Genomic DNA, 19522 nt, shown 5'->3' on the forward strand with positions numbered 1-19522 from the left:
ACACAAGAATCCAATGAGAAGGAATTTGTTAATAAATTTGATGATTTGTTTGATGTTGCGCATGCTGATGCCATAAAACTTACAAAACTTCAGGAAGACTGTTATTTCTTGCTTGCTCAAAGAAAAAAGATTGTCATGGGACCATTAGACTGAAAGCTAGCTAAGGTCAAGAAAGGTAGATTTATGAGAGAATTACAGGCAGAGGAAATAAGAAAAAAGCAAACGGAGCAGGTTAAGCAGTCGACAGCATCGGCTGAATTTTGCAGTAATAGTGGCAGTTGCAGCGACCACAATTGTCATGAAAGCGAAGGGCACTTTAGTCCCAAGAAACATAAGTTGGTAAGATCTGTCAATATTGTGACTTTAGAAATTGCTGAAGCTCTAGACAGATCTAATACCAGTGATAAAAAAAGCGACCTTACGGCTAGCTGCTGCTTCTGAGTCTCTTGCCCATGATGCAGACAGTCTCACGTGAAAAAGGAATCTATCAGACAGACTCGTCGCCGGCATCGAGAGATTGCAGCAAATACTATCAAAGTTTCCTTTGATAGCAGTGGTCCACTGACTGTACACTGGGACGGGAAAAGGTTTGCAAGCCAGACTCGCAATGAAACTGCTGAGCAACTGGCAGTACTAGTGTCAGGAACAGGAACTGAGAAGTTGTTGTTGGTCACAGAGATACTGTAAGGGGACCTAAGGACTGATACTCGCCCCTACCCCTTTAAGAACTGACTTGGTTCTTATTGTACTACTGATATATGGTAATTGCTGCTATGTCCCTATATGCTGCTATGCACATATGTTTATACATTGTCTTTCTTGTATATGTGTTATGTGTTAGGGCTAGCGGAACGCACCAAGTAAATATAGAGGTTTTATTATAATTGATGTGTTCGCAGCTCGGGGTCCACCGTGCAGGAGAACCTGCTGCTAGCAAACGGCGGAACTATATGGCGGTATGAGCTAACCCTGTTACTTCACAGAGTTGCCGAAACACAAAGCACTGCGCCCTGTTTAACTTCACAGTGGCACAGGCTAACTACTCAACTGAGAGCAGTCAGTGGTCATGCATGCACACAAACTCCTCGCCGGAGGTGCCAGCATTCTAGGGGCTTATTTCAGCCAGGTCCCTGAATACATTCACACAAAATCTCCTCGCCGGAGGTGCCAGCATTCTAGGGGCTTATTTCAGCTGGGTCCCTGAACACAAACTCACATGACCACACTGGCGCAAAGCACATAACATAGAACAATACTAGCGCATGGCTGTGCGGCCATGCGAGCCTTAAATAGTTGCAGCACGTACAGGACCTTCCTAGAAGGACCAATGAGAGGCTGCCACAGAGCGTGAGCACCTACAGGACCTTTTTTGAAGGACCAATGGCCTTGGCTGCAGTATCTGATCATGTGACCCTCGATCTCCACTGAGAGATCTTACTCTGGGCATGCTCAGAACGAGAAAAGCAGGACTTAGTCCCAGAAGCATCTGCTCGCCGCTGCCCAGCACTGACTTCAATGGCAGAAGCAGGAAAAGCAGCAGTAACTCTTTGTACAGAGTTAGACTGAGCGAGACGCTGGGATCGACGTCTTCGCTGAGCAGGCTCCACTGAGGCAGAAGAAGAATGGGAGACCGCAGCGGAGATGGCCCGAGATTCCCCCTGTGCAGAGGCGGGAACTCAACCCCTAACATTATGCTTTTCAATCTGGAAAATGTATATATTTGCTATTTAGTGTACCTGTTAAATAGGGAAAGTGCAGTACCCATCTCCGGCCACTAGATGGAGTACCTTAGAATAGTGTACTAGATAGGCGTTCCACATAGTTAGGAACTAGTTAATGTAGGAGGGGTCAGCTGCATCTAAGAGAGGGAGCACTTCCTCATTTGAGTCAGAAGGGCCCAGTTGACCAGACAGTCCACATGGGCATAAGTGACCAGGTGTCAGGGAGAGACTAGGTGAGTGAGAGCTAATAACCCGGGCCCCTGCAGTTTCCCTCAGACTAGGGAAATCCTGACTGACCCTCTACCTGGAGTTTACACTGAAGGTGTGCATGTCCAGGCCTCGAACCTCACCCTGTCTCCTGAGCTCAGCCCTAGGCTGAAACCTCCGCCCACCACACAGTGAAGATGTTATTCCCCAATACCCACAGTTAGCACAGACAAGGATAAAGGAAAATATACACCGCAGTCACTCAGGAATACACTATAAATGTGCAGGGCAAAATAAATACAAATATAGGAAGGAGTAAATAAGACAAAGGAAAATACGCCACCAGTAACGAATCTCCAACCACCAGCTCTCCTCACCAGACCGAGATAACAACGCACAAGACAGAAGCTATAATCGGCGATGCCCAAAGATCCGGAGAACTATTTAAAGGCAGTGGGCATGGCCCAGCTTCCAATCCAAGGATTAGGTAAATTAACCCCGGAACAGCTAGATAAAATCTAGCAGACACCAATGAGCAAATAGTGGTCAAAAGCGGAATTACCGCTGTCTGTCGGACGACCTGGTCTGAACAGCGTCCGACATGACACCAGGGCAATGGCAGTGACCACTCAACGTTCGTTAAGAGAGGAGCCCAGCCATTCACAGCATCGGGCCTGAGCAACAGTGGCGAGTACAGCAGCGGTAACGGAGAATCAAGACAGAAGCAGTGACAGGATGGGGACACAGGTAGCTCCATGATGTGGCAGCTTATAGCTTGGTCAGACGTCCTCAATACCAGTGTGAAACAGCTGAGGGAACCCTCAGAAGCAGTGAGCTTGGAACAGAGTACGCTGGGTCACACCGGAGTACAGTACAGAAGGGCAGGTCGCTTGCCAAGTGGCAATTGTCTTCGGGGATGGAAATTCTCTGGTCTGGGGTGAAACAGACTAAGGAAGGGCTAACCATAGCAGAGCTAAATTGGGAGGACACTGAGTAACCGTGCGGTACAGTCCGACCCGTGTGTGCGCTGTGTGACAGGAAGGAAAGTGCAGGGAAAGAAGAAGAGATGTGTAAAGTGAATCCTGTTGTAAATGTTGTAAAGAACCTGGATGTGCTGCGTACAGAAAATAGTAAAATTGTTCATTTGAAAGTTGAAATGGACTTTGTCTCAATCTGTGAAAAAACATCTAAAGGAAGCCTGCAGCAGAGCAGAGCAGACCCTGAGGCGCAGAAAGCAGAGCCACAGGTATACAAGGTAATGGACATTATTTTCATGTGATGGGAGGCAAGGGCACAGATGCCCAGGAGTCCTTGGCCATGACTACGGCCCTGGCTCTCTCTCACAATACCTAACAGCATATGAACAGCGCAAGCTAAGGCTGTATTAGAGGTTCTGCAGGATTGGTAGCTTTTGGATAAAGCAAAGTTTATGTCATTCAAAACGACTAGTAGTATCACTGGCACAAAGGCTGGTGCGTGCGTCCTATTGCAAAAGAAACTGAAGAAAGAACTACCGGGTTTGCCATGTAGGCACCACATTCATGATCATGAGCTAATTATTACAAGCATGTTTGATAAATTGTGGCTGGCATCAACAGGTACAAATATAAAATTTTATGTGTAGCAAACGAAAAAACAGATCAGGCACTCACCCAACGTAGCTGTGATTAATGTCCTTTATTCGCTGAACTCAGCGTTTAGACTTCCATGGAGAGGCGGCAGGAGAATGAACAAAAGAGGGTGCGGGGAAACAGGTGAGGACGACGGCCGTTTCGCACGAATGTGCTTCCACGGGTCCAAGTGCAAACAACACACATGTCACTTCCTTTTAAGGGGATGGACAATAACGTGAAAAAAATGTACAAATGTGCTCAAAATAATTAAAAGTACAATTTGCAATAGATAAGCATACAAAGACATATTACGATCGCAACTAAGCGATCAATAGATAATTTATCTAAAAAGTTTATGGCTGCAAGTATATCATGTATTTTTTCTATAAGAACACCGCCATATCAAGCTTGTCATTCAAGCCAATTGGACCCTGAGCGTTGGTGTTTAAAATCCACCTTGCTTCATGTTGAAGTAACATTTTATTCCGGTCACCAGACGAGGGGGCCGGAGACATCGCAAAACAAAAGAAACGCAAGCAAGTGTCGTGGAGGAAGTGAACAGAACTGACGACCAACTTCGAGTAATTAACCTGTCCAATAAAGTGTTATCAGCAGAGCAGGAGCGAGTTTTATCTTTAGGCTTAAACTTCTGTATACCCGAACAATTCAATTTGACCAACTTTAAAATAGACCTGTTTAAAAGTATAAGAAAAATTCATCTGCATAAACACTTTGCTAGCAATAAAACGAAAACACAGACGAGACGCGAATTAACAACAGAGCACCCGGCCACCATAGGAAATTTAGGTTTCATGGCTTTTCCACCCACCGATAACAGTGAAATAGATGATACAGCATTATTGGCAAATCTATGTAATGAAGCTGGCGATGTCGAAATTGCCAGAGAGAAAGATGTGTTTGAAGTAACACCTGAACCCTTTAGAGGAGGAGTCCAGTCCAAGTATATGCCAGCCATCTCCCCGGGGAATTCTATAGATTTATTTCATGATTTAGTCCTGAAGGATGTGGAAGCACTCGTGTATCGTACGCCTCATAAAAATCTGACGCAGAATGAGGAAAAAGCGTTGCAGGAAATGCAACAATGGAAAGACGTGGTTATCAGAAAAGCGGATAAAGGGGGCAACATCATTATATTGGATAAAAACTATTATGTTATGGAGGCTTTGTCCCAGCTTAATGACAAAACAACTTATGTACCATTAGATAATAACCCCACGACAAAATTTAGAGAAAAATTACGTGCATTATTGAATAAATTTGTAATACAGGGCACTGTATCAAAGGCCAGAGCAGAAAAGTTGCTGCCTGAATATCCTAAAACTCCACACTGGTACAGTATTCCCAAGATTCACAAGAGTGCTACACATCCTCCAGGACGCCCTATAATCTCGGGGAAAGAATCTCTCACCGAGCCTCTCTCACAATTTTTGGATTGGCTATTAAAACCATTATTACAAAAAATCCCGTCCTTTGTGAAAGATTCAGGAGATTTTTTATCAGTTCTGAATACAGTTGATTGGCAATCTAGCTTCACCCTGGCTTCTATAGACATCGTAAACTTATATACACGGATTCCCCAAAAAAATGGTCTGGAAGCAATTAAAAAAATTTTACTTAATACTGAGAAAGACATGAACTTCATCACTTTTATCTTGGAAAGTCTAGAATTTGTTTTATCGCATAACGCCTTTAAATTCCTGGACAAGTGGTATTTGCAATGCACAGGCACAGCCATGGGCACGCCTGTCGCATGCGTTTTTGCGAACCTGTTCCTGGCTGCCTTTGAAGAAGAATACATTACATCTATTTCGAACCCCTTTCTTCAACATATGAAATTATATTTAAGGTTTGCGGATGATATTTTCATTATTTGGGACGGTTCAAAAAATGCTTTTGATGGTTTTGTAGAACATCTAAACCGTGTAAATAAGGATAATATGCGATTTACTTCCACCTATGGCGATAGCCAGTTAGAATTTCTAGATGTAAAAATCAATGTCATCAATGGTGACCTCGTGACTAAGGTACATAAAAAACCCACGGCCACAAACAACTTACTTCATTATAATAGTGCACACCCGTGGAGAACAAGAAAAAGCATACCGTATAGTCAAATGGTTCGTTATAGAAAGATAAACAACAATGATACAATCTTTAAGGAGCAAATTGCAGAGCTTAAAACAGGGTTCCTAAAAAGAAACTATCCTGCTAGTATATTGATAGATGCTGAACGTAGAGTAGAAAAATTGTCACAAAATGCGCTGTTAAAAAATCGTAAAAAAACGCAACAAGGGATACAAAATCAACAAAAGTTCACCTTTGCGTTTACTCATAGTCAAATGGACAGAGAAATATACTCGGCAATAAGAAAAAATTGGCACGTCTTGCAAAGCGATAGAGATCTCTCTAAAATTACCACTCTAGAACCACAATTCGCTTATAAACGTACCAAAAATCTTGGTGATCTTTTGGTCCGTAACCGCCTTCTACCTGAAAATCTCAATTGGTTAGAAAAATCGTTGCCGCAGGGAAACCACAAATGTGGAAACTGTAATTACTGCCACTTTCACCTAACGCAAAATCCCCTCCGTATAGGTGCGACAATACACACGGTTCGGGATTTCATTTTATGTAGAAGCAAATATGTAGTATATATAATTTATTGTCCATGCCAATTCTTCTATATCGGTAAAACCATCCGCCCCCTGATCACTAGATTTAGGGAACATTACAAATCAATTTCCACAGGGAAAGGCTCATTGCGGCTAATTGAGCATATAAAAAACCGACATGGTGCAAATCCCGAAGTCCTGCGGTTTGCAGGTCTGGAAATGGTCAAACCCCCACCCCAAGGAGGTGACCGGAATAAAATGTTACTTCAACATGAAGCAAGGTGGATTTTAAACACCAACGCTCAGGGTCCAATTGGCTTGAATGACAAGCTTGATATGGCGGTGTTCTTATAGAAAAAATACATGATATACTTGCAGCCATAAACTTTTTAGATAAATTATCTATTGATCGCTTAGTTGCGATCGTAATATGTCTTTGTATGCTTATCTATTGCAAATTGTACTTTTAATTATTTTGAGCACATTTGTACATTTTTTTCACGTTATTGTCCATCCCCTTAAAAGGAAGTGACATGTGTGTTGTTTGCACTTGGACCCGTGGAAGCACATTCGTGCGAAACGGCCGTCGTCCTCACCTGTTTCCCCGCACCCTCTTTTGTTCATTCTCCTGCCGCCTCTCCATGGAAGTCTAAACGCTGAGTTCAGCGAATAAAGGACATTAATCACAGCTACGTTGGGTGAGTGCCTGATCTGTTTTTTCGTTTGCTACACATAAAGTCTTGATTTATCTTTCTTCGGTGCACCACCCCCACGTGCTGATGTCTTGGAAGTGTGGAAGTCTGCTCAGCTCCGCTTAAAGAAATCAACCTGGAAAGAGTATTTCACCTAGTGCCGCAGATTCCTCTGAACCTTCAAACAGTTTTACAAATATAAAATTGTTTGAGATATTTTAGACTGCCTGGGATCAACTGAATAAAACCAAGTTTTCAGCTGGAATGGAAGATGGCATAGTTTCAAATGAGCTAGGTCCACTTAAGAAGTGTCTAAACGAATTTTGCACAAACCAGCTTGCACAATGACATCCAAGAGATGGCACTCCTTTTCCTTGGTTCGCCAGCAAACCCAAGTGTAAACATAGGGTCAAGATGGAGGGCCAAAGTGCTATATGCTCTAAAGATCTTCATGTTTCGTCACCAATTAAGTTAACTTTGACCGAGTTAAAAAATCTTTCTCAAATTTGCACTTTTACTGTCTGCTTATGCTTGAAGGCTTGGTAGCTTTGTCAGATCGCAGCCACATCGACTTGACATTACTTTAAGAACTTGTCGCCTAAAAAGGAATCAACAAGCCTGTTGCTGAGGCAGCAATAAAAACTTTCAACAGACACCTGTAGTACCTCAGTGAGATTATGTTAGGTCTGCGTCTTCGTGACAGTGAGGTTACAACTGCAGAAATGGTTGAGATGCTACTGGATCTGCAGAACGAAGGCAACGATGTCTGCTCAACTGGCGTGCAGCTTGCCGAAGACCTGCTGTCACACATAAAGCTTAATCACGTCATGTCGTACAACACAAAAAAATTGGAAATAAACCAAGATTTTCTTCATTAAGATCCTTGTCTGTGGCACACTAATGCAAGTTACAGCATTGCATCCTCAAAAGTTGCGGGATTGAAAATCGTGAATGATGCCTGTGGAGACACGGGGGGTCGGCAGACGCCCAGGTCCGCTAGCCACAACCACATGGACCAGGGATCGTCCTGCATAACGCCCGCTCTCTCGTTAAAGTGGGCATAATGCTACTCAGACAACACAGGTGAGGGTAAAATTGTGGCAATACTTTATTGAACCACAAAACAGGCAGATAACACATAGAACAGTCCCAGCAAAATTTCCCAAGATAGTGCACATTACAGAGTCTCACCCATCTGCTGACCCACCAGGATAATGGCAGATGTTACGTCAGAGCTTCCAGGGTCGGCTACCCCACCTGTGGTACACACACAGAGAGGAGGTAATGACAAGCGCAGGAAGACAACAGTCCATTGAGTCCATACGAAGTACAAGGCCAGTTGACACTAGAGTCACAACCTGGCTTATCAGAACATCTCCATGGAGCCAGGTGACCAGCGGGTCCCAATCCTGGCTTTCTCCAAATGTATCCATGGTCCAGCAATGGTCAATGGTGCAGATCTTTATTCTTCAAACTGGAGCCGAAAACCCCTAGGTTGTTTCCTGTAGAATGATAGATCCGTGTCCCTCGAGATGGTGCCATAATATTGGCTGCTATCTTGTCTCTGATCCTTTGGATGAATAAATCTTGGCAGAATCTCTGGCTTTCTCTTCCCGTCTCTCTGTCTCTGAGTTTCTTTACACAGAGGCATGTAACCTATATTTAGATTTACCCCGTGTCCTTTAGTCCAGCAGCAAGATAAAGGGAACAATCGTGATGAGATCAAATAGCATTACTTGATTATTTAATCTATTTGCATAGTTTTTCCCTCTCTGCTTTTGAAGTCAACAAACTGGCTCCATAACACAATGCATAATTAGCATATCAGCAAACATCACTAGTCATCAAAGATAAGCGCACACTATATTATATGAAATATCAGCTTACAAGTCACTATTACAGGCTTATGCAAGCAAAAGTATAGGTAACAGCATATTCTTCTTGGTTTGCTAAAAATAGTTGTCTGAGTAATTAAGATATAATACGGTTTCTTCACAATGCCACCAAATCCTCCATTGCACTCATGAGTGCATTCCATTTGTCACTGAGCACTCAAGAAAACCAGAAGCAATTTATTCTCCAGTGTATGGAGAAGCATCGCCATGGCTATCCTAAACCAAACAAAGCGTGTTTCGTTAAAAGAAGTGAAACCGTGAAACTACTGTAAATTGTACATTTACTTTGCTGAAAGACAATTATTACAAATAATTGTTAGTTTTGTTATGACTGAGCCACCAGTAAACAATGTTGCAATGTAACAAAATTGTGTGTATGTTATAATCACACAAAAAGGAATTATTCCCAAGGGTGAGACCTAAAAATCTGCACAAATTCGTAACAATTATTTTTGCCTCGATATTTATCAGGTAGTCAAGCAGTAGATGAGTCTGTTGCTTGAACATCCAGATCTTGGAGCTGAGCCCAAAATGATGTTCCCTTGATGCCTTTTAGTATGCCATGACTTATGGACCCGTGGTAGTTCGGGTTCTCGTACCTGACTCGTTCTTTTTTCCAAAGTTTGGTTTGGTACCAGAACTGTGCCCAAACTTGAAGCAGAGCCCAAACCCCCTTGAAAACAATGGGGACCCGGACTCTTGAGCTGGAAAACTCTCTCTCCAAAACTCCGAACATTGCAACAGACTTCCATTTAATTCATATTAATTGTGTACTGTGACAACTGCATCTAAAAACCTTATGGCTATGATCACAATAAGTATTTTTACGTAGATTTTTGAGTGGATTCTGCCCCTAAATTATCATGAATGAATGCTTCAAAATTGTTTTGCATAAACTTCCTATTGATTTAAATAGAAAAATTCAGCGTTCACGTGGTGCTGTTATTCATTCAATTTTTTTCAAAGTATAAAAGAAGCAGCATGTCAATATGTGAGGGTTTTTTATTGCTTGAATAAATGCTACAAACTTGACTACTGAACTAATTAAAGCAAAAAAACACCCCATAAGCAAAACAGCATAACAGCTAGATGTCTTTGGGTTATACATTACTTGAATCAGATCTTTCCTTCACTTCCTACATCCGATCACTTGCCCTCTCATGTCACCTGCACCTCAAAAACATCACTTATCCTTGACTCTGCAAAATTTTTTACTATTGTTCTTATTCATTCTCGTCTGAAATACTGCAACTCTCTACTAACCAGTCTCCTTCTTACTAAACTCTCCCATCACCAATCCATCATGAATTCAGCAGCCAGGATTATAATCCTTTCCAATCATTACACCCATGCCTGTACCCTGTGCCAGTCATTGCACTGGTTGTCCTTCCGCTATAGAGTCCAATCAAAACTTATCTCTTTCATCCACAAAGTTCTCCACAGTTCTAAACCATCCTACATCTCTTCCCTCATCTCTGCCTACCAAACTACCCACACCCTCTGTTTCGCTAATGTCAAAAGATTAACATTCTCAATAATCCAAACCTACCACTCCAGTCTCCAAGACTTCTTGTGTGCTGAACCAATTCTCTGGAATGCATTACCCTGGAAAATTAGATTAATTCCTAACACCCACAGTTTTAAGCATGGCCCTAAAAACGCAGGCCTATCAGCTCACCTCACTCATGTAACCATTCATGTTTTGCCCTTTCAAAACTTTTCCTTCAAATCTGGTCCCTTGTATCATCTGTTTACATACTCTCCATGCACTCAGTAGCTCTTTGTATCAACACTTGTACTGGTACTGGCTTGTGATTGGTTCATGCAGCGCTATTTGAATACCCTATTTATGATATTGATGGCTGGACCATACAATACAATCACTTCATTTTTAGCTTTTTGTATCCCCCTATTTCCTCATAGATTGTAAGCTTGCTCTCAGGACCCTCACTCTTCTTGGTATCTGTTGAATTAAGTGTTTACTCTGTGTCTTTATTGTCTGTAGAAGTACCTCTGAATTGTTAAGTGCTGCAGAAAATGTTGGTGCTATAGAAGTAGAATTATTATTATAATTATGCTCCAAAATGCTTAAATTTTTTAAGAATTTTTTTTTGTGGATTTTACATCCAAAATAATCCATGTCAAAAACTTGGTGAGAGCATACACTAACAGAACAGAAACAGTGTCACTTATCCATGCTCTCCTTAAATTTTAACCACACTCAAGTGAATTGGGCTGAGTGGCAACGCCAAATAATAAATTGTCCTGTTCTGGAAAATGAAAAGCTTTTTTTCTTTTACATTCTGGACTATGCTTTTTTGCTCCAGGAGAAGGAATCTCATGAATAATGTATGTATGGATGAGGGGTGGGGTCCCATTGTTTCTAAATTACTTTTGACATGATGGCCAGATTTACTTTACCCCTATTTTCCCCTCTCGTAACATGTTTCTTTTTTACAGAAAAACAAATTGATTGTTCAGATGTCGATCTTTATACCTATTTCTCATAGTTTATCAGACGTGAGGTTGAAGTAGTAGCAGTTAAAAGGTCTTTTTTAATACCTGAGGGTTTTGAGCTTCTGGCTTGATGCTTCTTCCTCCAGATGCTATTCAGGGCGTGGGCTGAGGCTGACTTTATGGTATTTCCAAGTTGTGTGAGACATAGATGTAGACAGAGTAAAATGTCAGAAAAAGCTGGTAACTTATGGACGTTTAAAGACGCATATCAATTGATGTAATGTCTCATCTGACTTGAAGGAGTTGCCTTGGAATCAGGTAAATCTGTGGTGTCAATGGAAGCATAGCACACGGGCAGCTCCTAGAAAACTAGGTTTATTTAATGCTCAATGTCGTATGTGTTCATTGGCTTCTAACTGCAATGAAATATGGTCAGTCTGGAGGATTTAATTTGCAGTGCGGAGGTGGAAATATATATTGTGGAAGGTTCTCACATTTAAAGAGGAAATGTAGCTGGCTCAGAAACTGCTACCTTAAATTAATTATCTGTCAAATGCCTTGACCCACAAGGGAAAAGGAACAATTTTACGAATTTCATAAATAAAATCTGAAAACTAACCTTTCTCAGTTAGATGTAATAAATATGCTGTCTAAAGAAGGATATACAAATCATTTCAAAGTGAATTTTCCCATTATCAATGTTCTAAAGGAGATGTATGACAATGGTGGTGTAGACTTCAAATAAAGTAGCACAAAGTTACAGCTCTTAGTAATGTTTGCTTAAAGACTATCTAAAAAAAATTATGTTGGGAAATATGTTGGCAGGTATCTAGTAACAGTGAAGCCCAGGACAAGACGCTCCAGGGAAGATGAGACCTGGCCTACTGATTTGCCTGCTGCTCTTGGAGTTGTCCTATGTGTATGGACAAGGTATGTATTCATTTTACAAGATGTCATCTTAATCTGGTAATATTTATACAAGGAGGATTATTTACACTTGTTACAGATGTCTTGAATAAATCAAGAACAAGGAACATAAATTCCAGATTAATCTACAGCCATTGGGGAAATATTACCACGTACATTGTGGGGATATCTTCCTCTCGCAGCTGTATGCAGCATTTTTCTTTCACACCTGTATTAGCTCAATGTCCTTATATTTTGGTTACATTAATATAGAATTGTGCAGAAATTCCCATCAGGAAATGATTAAGACTTGTAGAACTGATTGCTTGTTGATAATATTCATAGTAAAGTGTCATCTAGCCTGACTGATTGCTGCAGACAATAATGAGGCTTTGTCACTGAGCCAGTTTTGGATGTATAAAAATATCTTATGCTTGTGTCTAGAGCTCCTATGTAGAACTATGTGTCTTCATGGTAACAAGTTACAAAAAGACCCTGTGCTAACATATTGCCAGCTCTTTATATGGCTTCTTCCACGCACAGGCTTAGTCACTCCAAGTACTAGATCTCAAGGGTTGCCCAGGTATTTATCCTGTAATCTGGATATGGATTTACACAGGAGCTCCTCATTCATGGCCATGGAGAAGGCTGCTGACCGGTGAAGCCACCTGGCGACAAGAAAGATTGTCATGTGGGGTCAATACAAAGAGCTCATGTCTGAGAAATAAACGGAAATTAAGCAGGTGGTCAAAATCTGGCCAAGGTCATAAAATAGAATAATCCAAATAGCACCACAGAACCAACAAGCAGGGATGATGACCAGTGGGCTGAACTCAACTCATAGTGTGAAACAGGCAAACAGGAATATATATAGTAGCTGCCCGCCTAGGGTTTATCAGCAGGAGCAAACACAAACAAGAAACAGAAGTCTAACTGAATTATTGCAGTCATATTTCAGAGAAAATATACTTTGAAAAGCTGGCTGGTGACGATGGGCTCAATTCAACAAAGCTTCTATGCCAAATTGCAGGAGTGGGACAATTAGAGGAAAAGTATAATAGAAACATGTCACCGCTTCTGTATTTTTCACCCACTCCTGGTTTTGGCTGACAAATATTGATGTAAAATACTGACCGAATACTGAATGTGTGAACTTGATCTAACACTGTTAGAAATGGTTAGAAATAGTCAAGCAGTTCTGTGTTCACCTAAAAACACCAGACCGCAAGCGCCACGTCAGGGTCGGAGAAACCATTGGTGCAACCTGTGCAGCCGCACAAGGGCCCAATAGATAAGGGGGCCCACTTTCACTGTCAAACCAGATAGCAGCTTCTGTCACAGACATATAAAGGGATGTGTTTTTGGACTGCAAAAGGGCTCATATACCGTTCTGGCACAAGGACCCTCTTCTTTCTGTGTCGGTTCCTGGGCCACATGCATTTATAAAGGTCATAAAACTGTGGCGTTTCTAATAATACATACTTCAGCTGCTGTAGTATTTTGTGTTTATTATATTTTTATGCTTGTGTTTTTGTGTTTCTAAACTTTTCCTCTGATTCTTCCACTCCTTATTTTCGCTTACAAATACTGATGTAAAATACTTACCAAATACTGAACATGTGAACGTGGTCTAAAAGAGGATATATCCAATTTAGTCGTATATTGTGCATTGGAAACATACAAGAAAGCCCTATACTTGACTGCTGTGTAGAATGACAGGGGAGGATGTGTTCACGTGCTTAATTATTCAGGGTGCAGTATATACATCTTGATTTAGTTGTTCTCATGACAGAGCAGCTGTTGTGTGATTTCTAACACTGCAACCCATCCCTGGAATTCACCACTAAGGAATTATTCTTAAAGCCCTGTTCCCACTGGATCTAACTATAGAATGCTTGAGATCAGGTTGCCCCAGCTTTATTTTTGGGATCTTGACATTCGTTGGATGACAAATAATAGATGAAGAATTGTCTTCTTCAAACATATAATGTTGTGTGAGCCATCCTTAACTAACCTACTAGACCAGTCTAAGGTACAAAGTCTCTCCAATGCTGGTTGTTATTTTATTCTAACCAGTACATGAATTTGTATAGTTTAAAACCTATACACGCAGTTTGTCATTATTATATTTAAAATTGGCCAAAGTGTTGTGGTTTTTGTTTAGTCTTTCAACCCACTTTAGATTTAAAGCTACTGTAACTAATAGGTTTCACACAGATGTAGTCCACCAATATTTCTGATAAATTTCAAAGAATCGAGTGAGAATTCCAAGAGGCAGCTGTAGCAGCAAAAGTCCTGAGGCAGGAGAAATACACCCCAAAGATAGGAGCACAGCTTAACATGTTCCATCTCTTTCTTGGAACTCTCCACAGCTTCCTCTTGAGGATCTTGAAAAATCTGTTTTCTTTTATAAATAATCCTCCGTGAAATGAACAAATCCTTATTGGAAGTTAGACCTACAGCAACATATGGAATTTATAACTATAATGCAGCTCTTGTAAACTGAAGAGTAACTGAAAATGCTTCTACGTGCATGGCCAAGTTGTCACTTTATCTATAAATGTTAGTAGATTTTACAAATTGATCATACTCCAATAAAATTGTTCTGATTTGTAGGACCCCGGAAAGGAGATGCTGTGCTAAATCATTCCACAAGGAGAATTCGCACTGGGAAAAAAATCAACACAGCTCCAGCAAAAGTCAAACTCGACGGTAAAGATATTTTTTCTATAACCACCTATAGTATCAAGTTAAAGATACAAATTGAGGCAAAAGTATCACAGTGGATAATTATAGAAAATATATATTTTTATATGAAATCTAAGGTTCTGCTTCAGATATAAGTGGATATTTTGAAATTCTAATTTCCAGTCTTCTCAATTTTTTTTTAAAGAATTTTGTTTGAGCAAATCTCATAATTAAACAAGTCTCTAATTATCTGGAAAATATGTATAACATCTTGAAGTCCCATTGGAGTCTATAGAACCCATTTTGAACTGTTTAATGCAAATACAGCCTTGATAATGTTCAAGTGACTTCAACCTAAAAGGTTAGGAGAAAAGAGATGGTGACCAGTGGTAACCAGCAGCCTATTTAACCACACACAATAGTTTCAGAATTTGTAGGCTACTTATTTTGTATAAACAGTACAAAAATTATCTATTTGGAGGGTAAATGCATGTCATGCTGATGTTTATGCATAGGAGGTGCAAACAGAGGCTTTTTGCACTGCACAAGCAGACCAAAAATTATCCCTCTAAATAGGGAAACAATGTGTACTCTTTTGAACATAAAGAAGTTATTGCTTCTCAAATAGGAGTAAAAAATTATCCCATTTTTAGGGTCCACAACTGGCTTGCTATTCACAAATTGATTGGGCCATTGCAAAGGATTTTTATCAAATCATCCAAAAATTATCCCCTTTTTTCGTGAAGCAAAACAGGTGGAATATTTTCAATGTGCAGAAGTTGTTGTTTCTCGATTAGGAGTGGAAAAATGTATCCCTTTTGCTTTAGACAATTACAAAGGCTTTTTATCAAGCTGTTCAAAAATTATCCCCTTTTTTAAAGAGACGAAACAGGAGTACTGTTTTCAAAGTGAAAAAGCTATGGTTTGTTGTCACTTTTTCTATGAGAAATATAAACCTATTTTAGGAGCTCTTTTAAAAGAGTACTTTTTCCAGCATCAGTAGTACTGTCTAGCATTACGAAACACAGTGTTTAACCAGCAGATGTGTCTGGTGTAGCTGTGCAGTGGCTGTGGCAGAAGCAGCATGGCAGAGAATTAGGAAAGGCAGGCAAGGAGATGTGTTGCAATTTAGGGCCAGTAACAGCAGCCCGGCAGCAGTAGTACAATCTAGCACTATGAAATACAGTTGTTAGTAAAGAGATGTGTGGCTGGCAAGAGTGTGTGGTGGCAAAGGCAGGCGCAACATTGAAGGGGCAGGCAAGAAGATGTGTGGCAGTTTACAGCCAGCAACAGCAACCTCAGAAGCAGCAAAACTACAGTATAAAAGACATGATGGACAGACAGTAGGTGCTCTTCAGAATGTGTTTAGCTGGCACTTTTGAACGGAGAAGACAATCAATGGGCAGGCAAACAGATGTTGTGGTTAATTTATTCAATTGCATCAGCCATTATTGGATGAAACTGCATTAGTACATGGCTGATTCATTTTGACAAATGTTAGGTTTTCCACCCTTGTGGCAGTTAACATGTTCCATGTTGGTGTGAGACATCTATCAACCACACTGAATGCTGGATATGACAGTACACCTATAGAAAACTGGGCCACTTTTTGCCATTGGTTCAATTCATTGGCCAGAAATCCATGAGTTCTGGACTCAGAGTATATGCCTGAGAAATCACACAGTCTATGTATGACTCAACCTGACTGTTCAGGCAGTGCGTCTGTCTTTGCTGAAGTGCACCAGGTTGTCACAATGGCAGATAAACATTTTGTCTATCATTTCAAATGTACTGAAGCTAATGCTGCTGCTGCTCCCTTGGCTATTTGTTGTAGTCCTAACAATGGCACAGGCAGAGGAACGTTGTGTCTCTGTGGATTGTAGAGGGGTTTGCTGGTCAGTCATTTGGGTGGAAAAAGCTTCGGGGAGCAGGTAACAAAGCTGGAAACAAATTCACCAATGATGCTCTTATAGCCGACACCCGGCACCTCCATCAATTAGATGCTAGCTGCTGCAGCTGCCAGCCAGAATTACTCACTTGCAAAGCTGTCCGTCTTCTGATAGTGGCTGCCACAGGGTACTGCACATCCGCCTTCTATTGATTTAAATAGGAGGAAGTTGTGAAATACGAAGCCTCGGCCACAACCTAAAGATGAAGCAGCTCGGCAAGTGAGTACTCCCGGTCAGCGGTGGACGCCGCCGACAACAAATTTCAGCTGATTGACATAGGTGTTGGGTGTCTGACCCTGGCCAATTAGACATTGATGACCTATCCTAAGAATAAGTCATCGTCATCAATGTAAAAGTTCTGGACCACATCTTTAAGTGTGGATCTTGGCTGACAGAAAGGCTAGCATGACAAGAAGTGGAACAGGACAACTTGAGGGTTGCTCTGATTGCTGGTTGGTGTAACTTTGCCAAATGAACATGTGATGTAATTTAAATGGTGAAGGAGAGCTGTAGTTCCTGATCTATAAGAGCTGCGATGTTCATGACTTATTTTCCTGTTGCAAAGGTTGTAGAGTAAAAAACAGCAGAAAAAAGGCAGCGATGTTTACCTGCTCTAGCCTTCAAACAGGATGCAGCGGACCCATGTAGCTAAGATAGCGGCAACACAGGTGCAAAAAATACAGATGAGACAACCACTCACGGCCTACTAATTCATGGAGGGCGTGGTTGCTTGGTATATTAACCCCTTAACCCTGGGAGCTTTTTTCGGTTTTGCGTTTTCATTTTTCGCTCCCCTTATCCCCAGAGTCATAACTTTTTTTATTTTTCTGTCAATATGGCCATGTGAGAGCTTGTTTTTTGTGGGATGAGTTGTACTTTTGAACAACACCATTGGTTTTACTATGTCATGTACTAGAAAACGGTAAAAAAATTCCAAGTGCGGTGAAATTGCAAAAAAAAAGTGCAATCCCACACATGTTTTTTGTTTGACTTTTTTACTAGGTTCACTAAATGCTAAAAATGACCTGCCATTATGTTTCTCCAGGTCATTAAGAGTTCATAGACACCAAACATGTCTAGGTTCTTTTTTATCTGGTGATAAAAAATTCCAAACTTTGTTTAAAAAAATTGCTCCATTTTCTGATACTGGTAGCGTCTCTATTTTTCGTGATCTCGGGTTAGGTGAGGGCTCATTTTTTGCATGCAGAGCTGACGTTTTTAATGATACCATTTTGGTGCAGATACTATCTTTTGATTGCCTGTTATTGCATTTTAATGCAATGTCGCGGCAACCCAAAAAATGTTACTTTGGCGTTTTAACTTTTTTCTCGCTATACCATTTAGCGATCAGGTTAATCCTTTTTTATTGATAGACTGGGCGATTCTGAACACGGCAATACCAAATATGTGTAGGTTTGATTTTATTTTTATTGCTTTATTTTGAATGGGGTGGGTGATAGGGGGGTGATTTGAACTTTTATATATTTTTTATTTTTTTATATTTTTAAAAACATTTTTTTTTTTTACTTTTATCAAGCTTCAATAGTCTCCAAGGGAGGTTAGAAGCTGCCACAATTTGATTGGCTCTGCTACATAGAGGCGATGGTCAGATCGCCTCTATGTAGTAGAATTGCTGACTTGCTATGAGCGCCGACCACTGGGTGGCGCTCACAGCAATCCGGCACTGTCAACCATAGAGGTCTCCATGACACCTCGTGTTGTTATGCCGACACACCGGTGACCCGCGATCAAGTGACGCAGGTCACTGGTGTGCTTCTTTCCGGCGCGAATGCCGGAAGCGCCATTTAAATGCTTCTGTCAGCGTTTGACAGTGGCATTTAACTAGTTAATATCTGCGGGTGGATCGCGATTCCACGCGCGGCTATTGCAGGCACATGTCAGCTGTTCAAAATAGCTGACATGTCCCAGGAAAGATGTGGGCTCACCACCGGAGCAAACATCAAAGGGAGGGAGTCCAACATCAGCGTAAATATGCGCCCGATGTCGGTAAGGGATTAATGCACAAAAGAGGCTTGTATGGGGTCCTGTTCACATACAGGTTATGCACAGAATCCCGGATAACAGTCTATTACTGACACCCATACTATTCGATCAGGCAGGCTGCCCAGCATTATCCAAATGCATCCCATGTGAACAGACACCTCAGTTTACAAGACCAAATGGGCCCAGCTGCACCCTGAGAAATAAAATGCAGAAAATACTTATACAAATATGTGAGGTATTAGTCAATATTTTGGCCAAAATGTGCAAGCTCGCAACCCGCTGTAGGGTACCAAACAATCATGTGGCAGCGATGTGCAAAAGAACTCCCACATGCGAGAAACCTATACATACACCTAGCCACCACCGCAACCAGACCTTTGTATCACCGATGCAAGCAATCTCCTCCTCTGATGTCCTCACCTTCTCATCACTCCTGTCTGGTTCACAGGATTTATTCACCACAGAATCATCATCATCATCATCTTCTTCATCGTCACCCCAAATTTTGCTGACAGGTGTATTAATGTGGAAAATGGTCAGCGCTCCTTGCGCTCCACCTGATTCCCACCCTGAGGTTTGCTGTGGCTCAGAATGCTACTACCACAAACAATATCCCTACCACCCTGGCTTGCAGAGCCTGAAATACAGATTGGTATTAGAATCATGTTGTCTATCTACTCAAGCACCATGTCTTCTAAGAACAAAGGCTGACTGTTCATCTCTTAAAACAAAAAATCAACTGGAAGCAGATTTTTTC

At 41.2% G+C, this 19522-nt stretch overlaps 1 protein-coding gene across 2 annotated transcripts in view; it reads left to right on the forward strand.

Annotated features, from left to right (window-relative positions):
- The window catches only part of CILP (cartilage intermediate layer protein), an 89733-nt gene that overhangs the window by 38602 nt on the left and 31609 nt on the right, over window positions 1-19522 (forward strand). For both annotated transcript variants that reach the window (XM_077263315.1, XM_077263316.1), the window contains exons 2-3: window positions 12044-12148; window positions 14741-14836. In XM_077263315.1, the coding sequence (XP_077119430.1) occupies window positions 12088-12148; window positions 14741-14836 (157 nt within the window). In that variant the 5' untranslated portion in view covers window positions 12044-12087. The remainder of the gene's footprint in view (window positions 1-12043; window positions 12149-14740; window positions 14837-19522) is intronic.

This window comes from Ranitomeya variabilis, chromosome 5, assembly GCF_051348905.1.
Source record: "Ranitomeya variabilis isolate aRanVar5 chromosome 5, aRanVar5.hap1, whole genome shotgun sequence".
NCBI classification, from domain to species: domain Eukaryota; kingdom Metazoa; phylum Chordata; class Amphibia; order Anura; family Dendrobatidae; genus Ranitomeya; species Ranitomeya variabilis.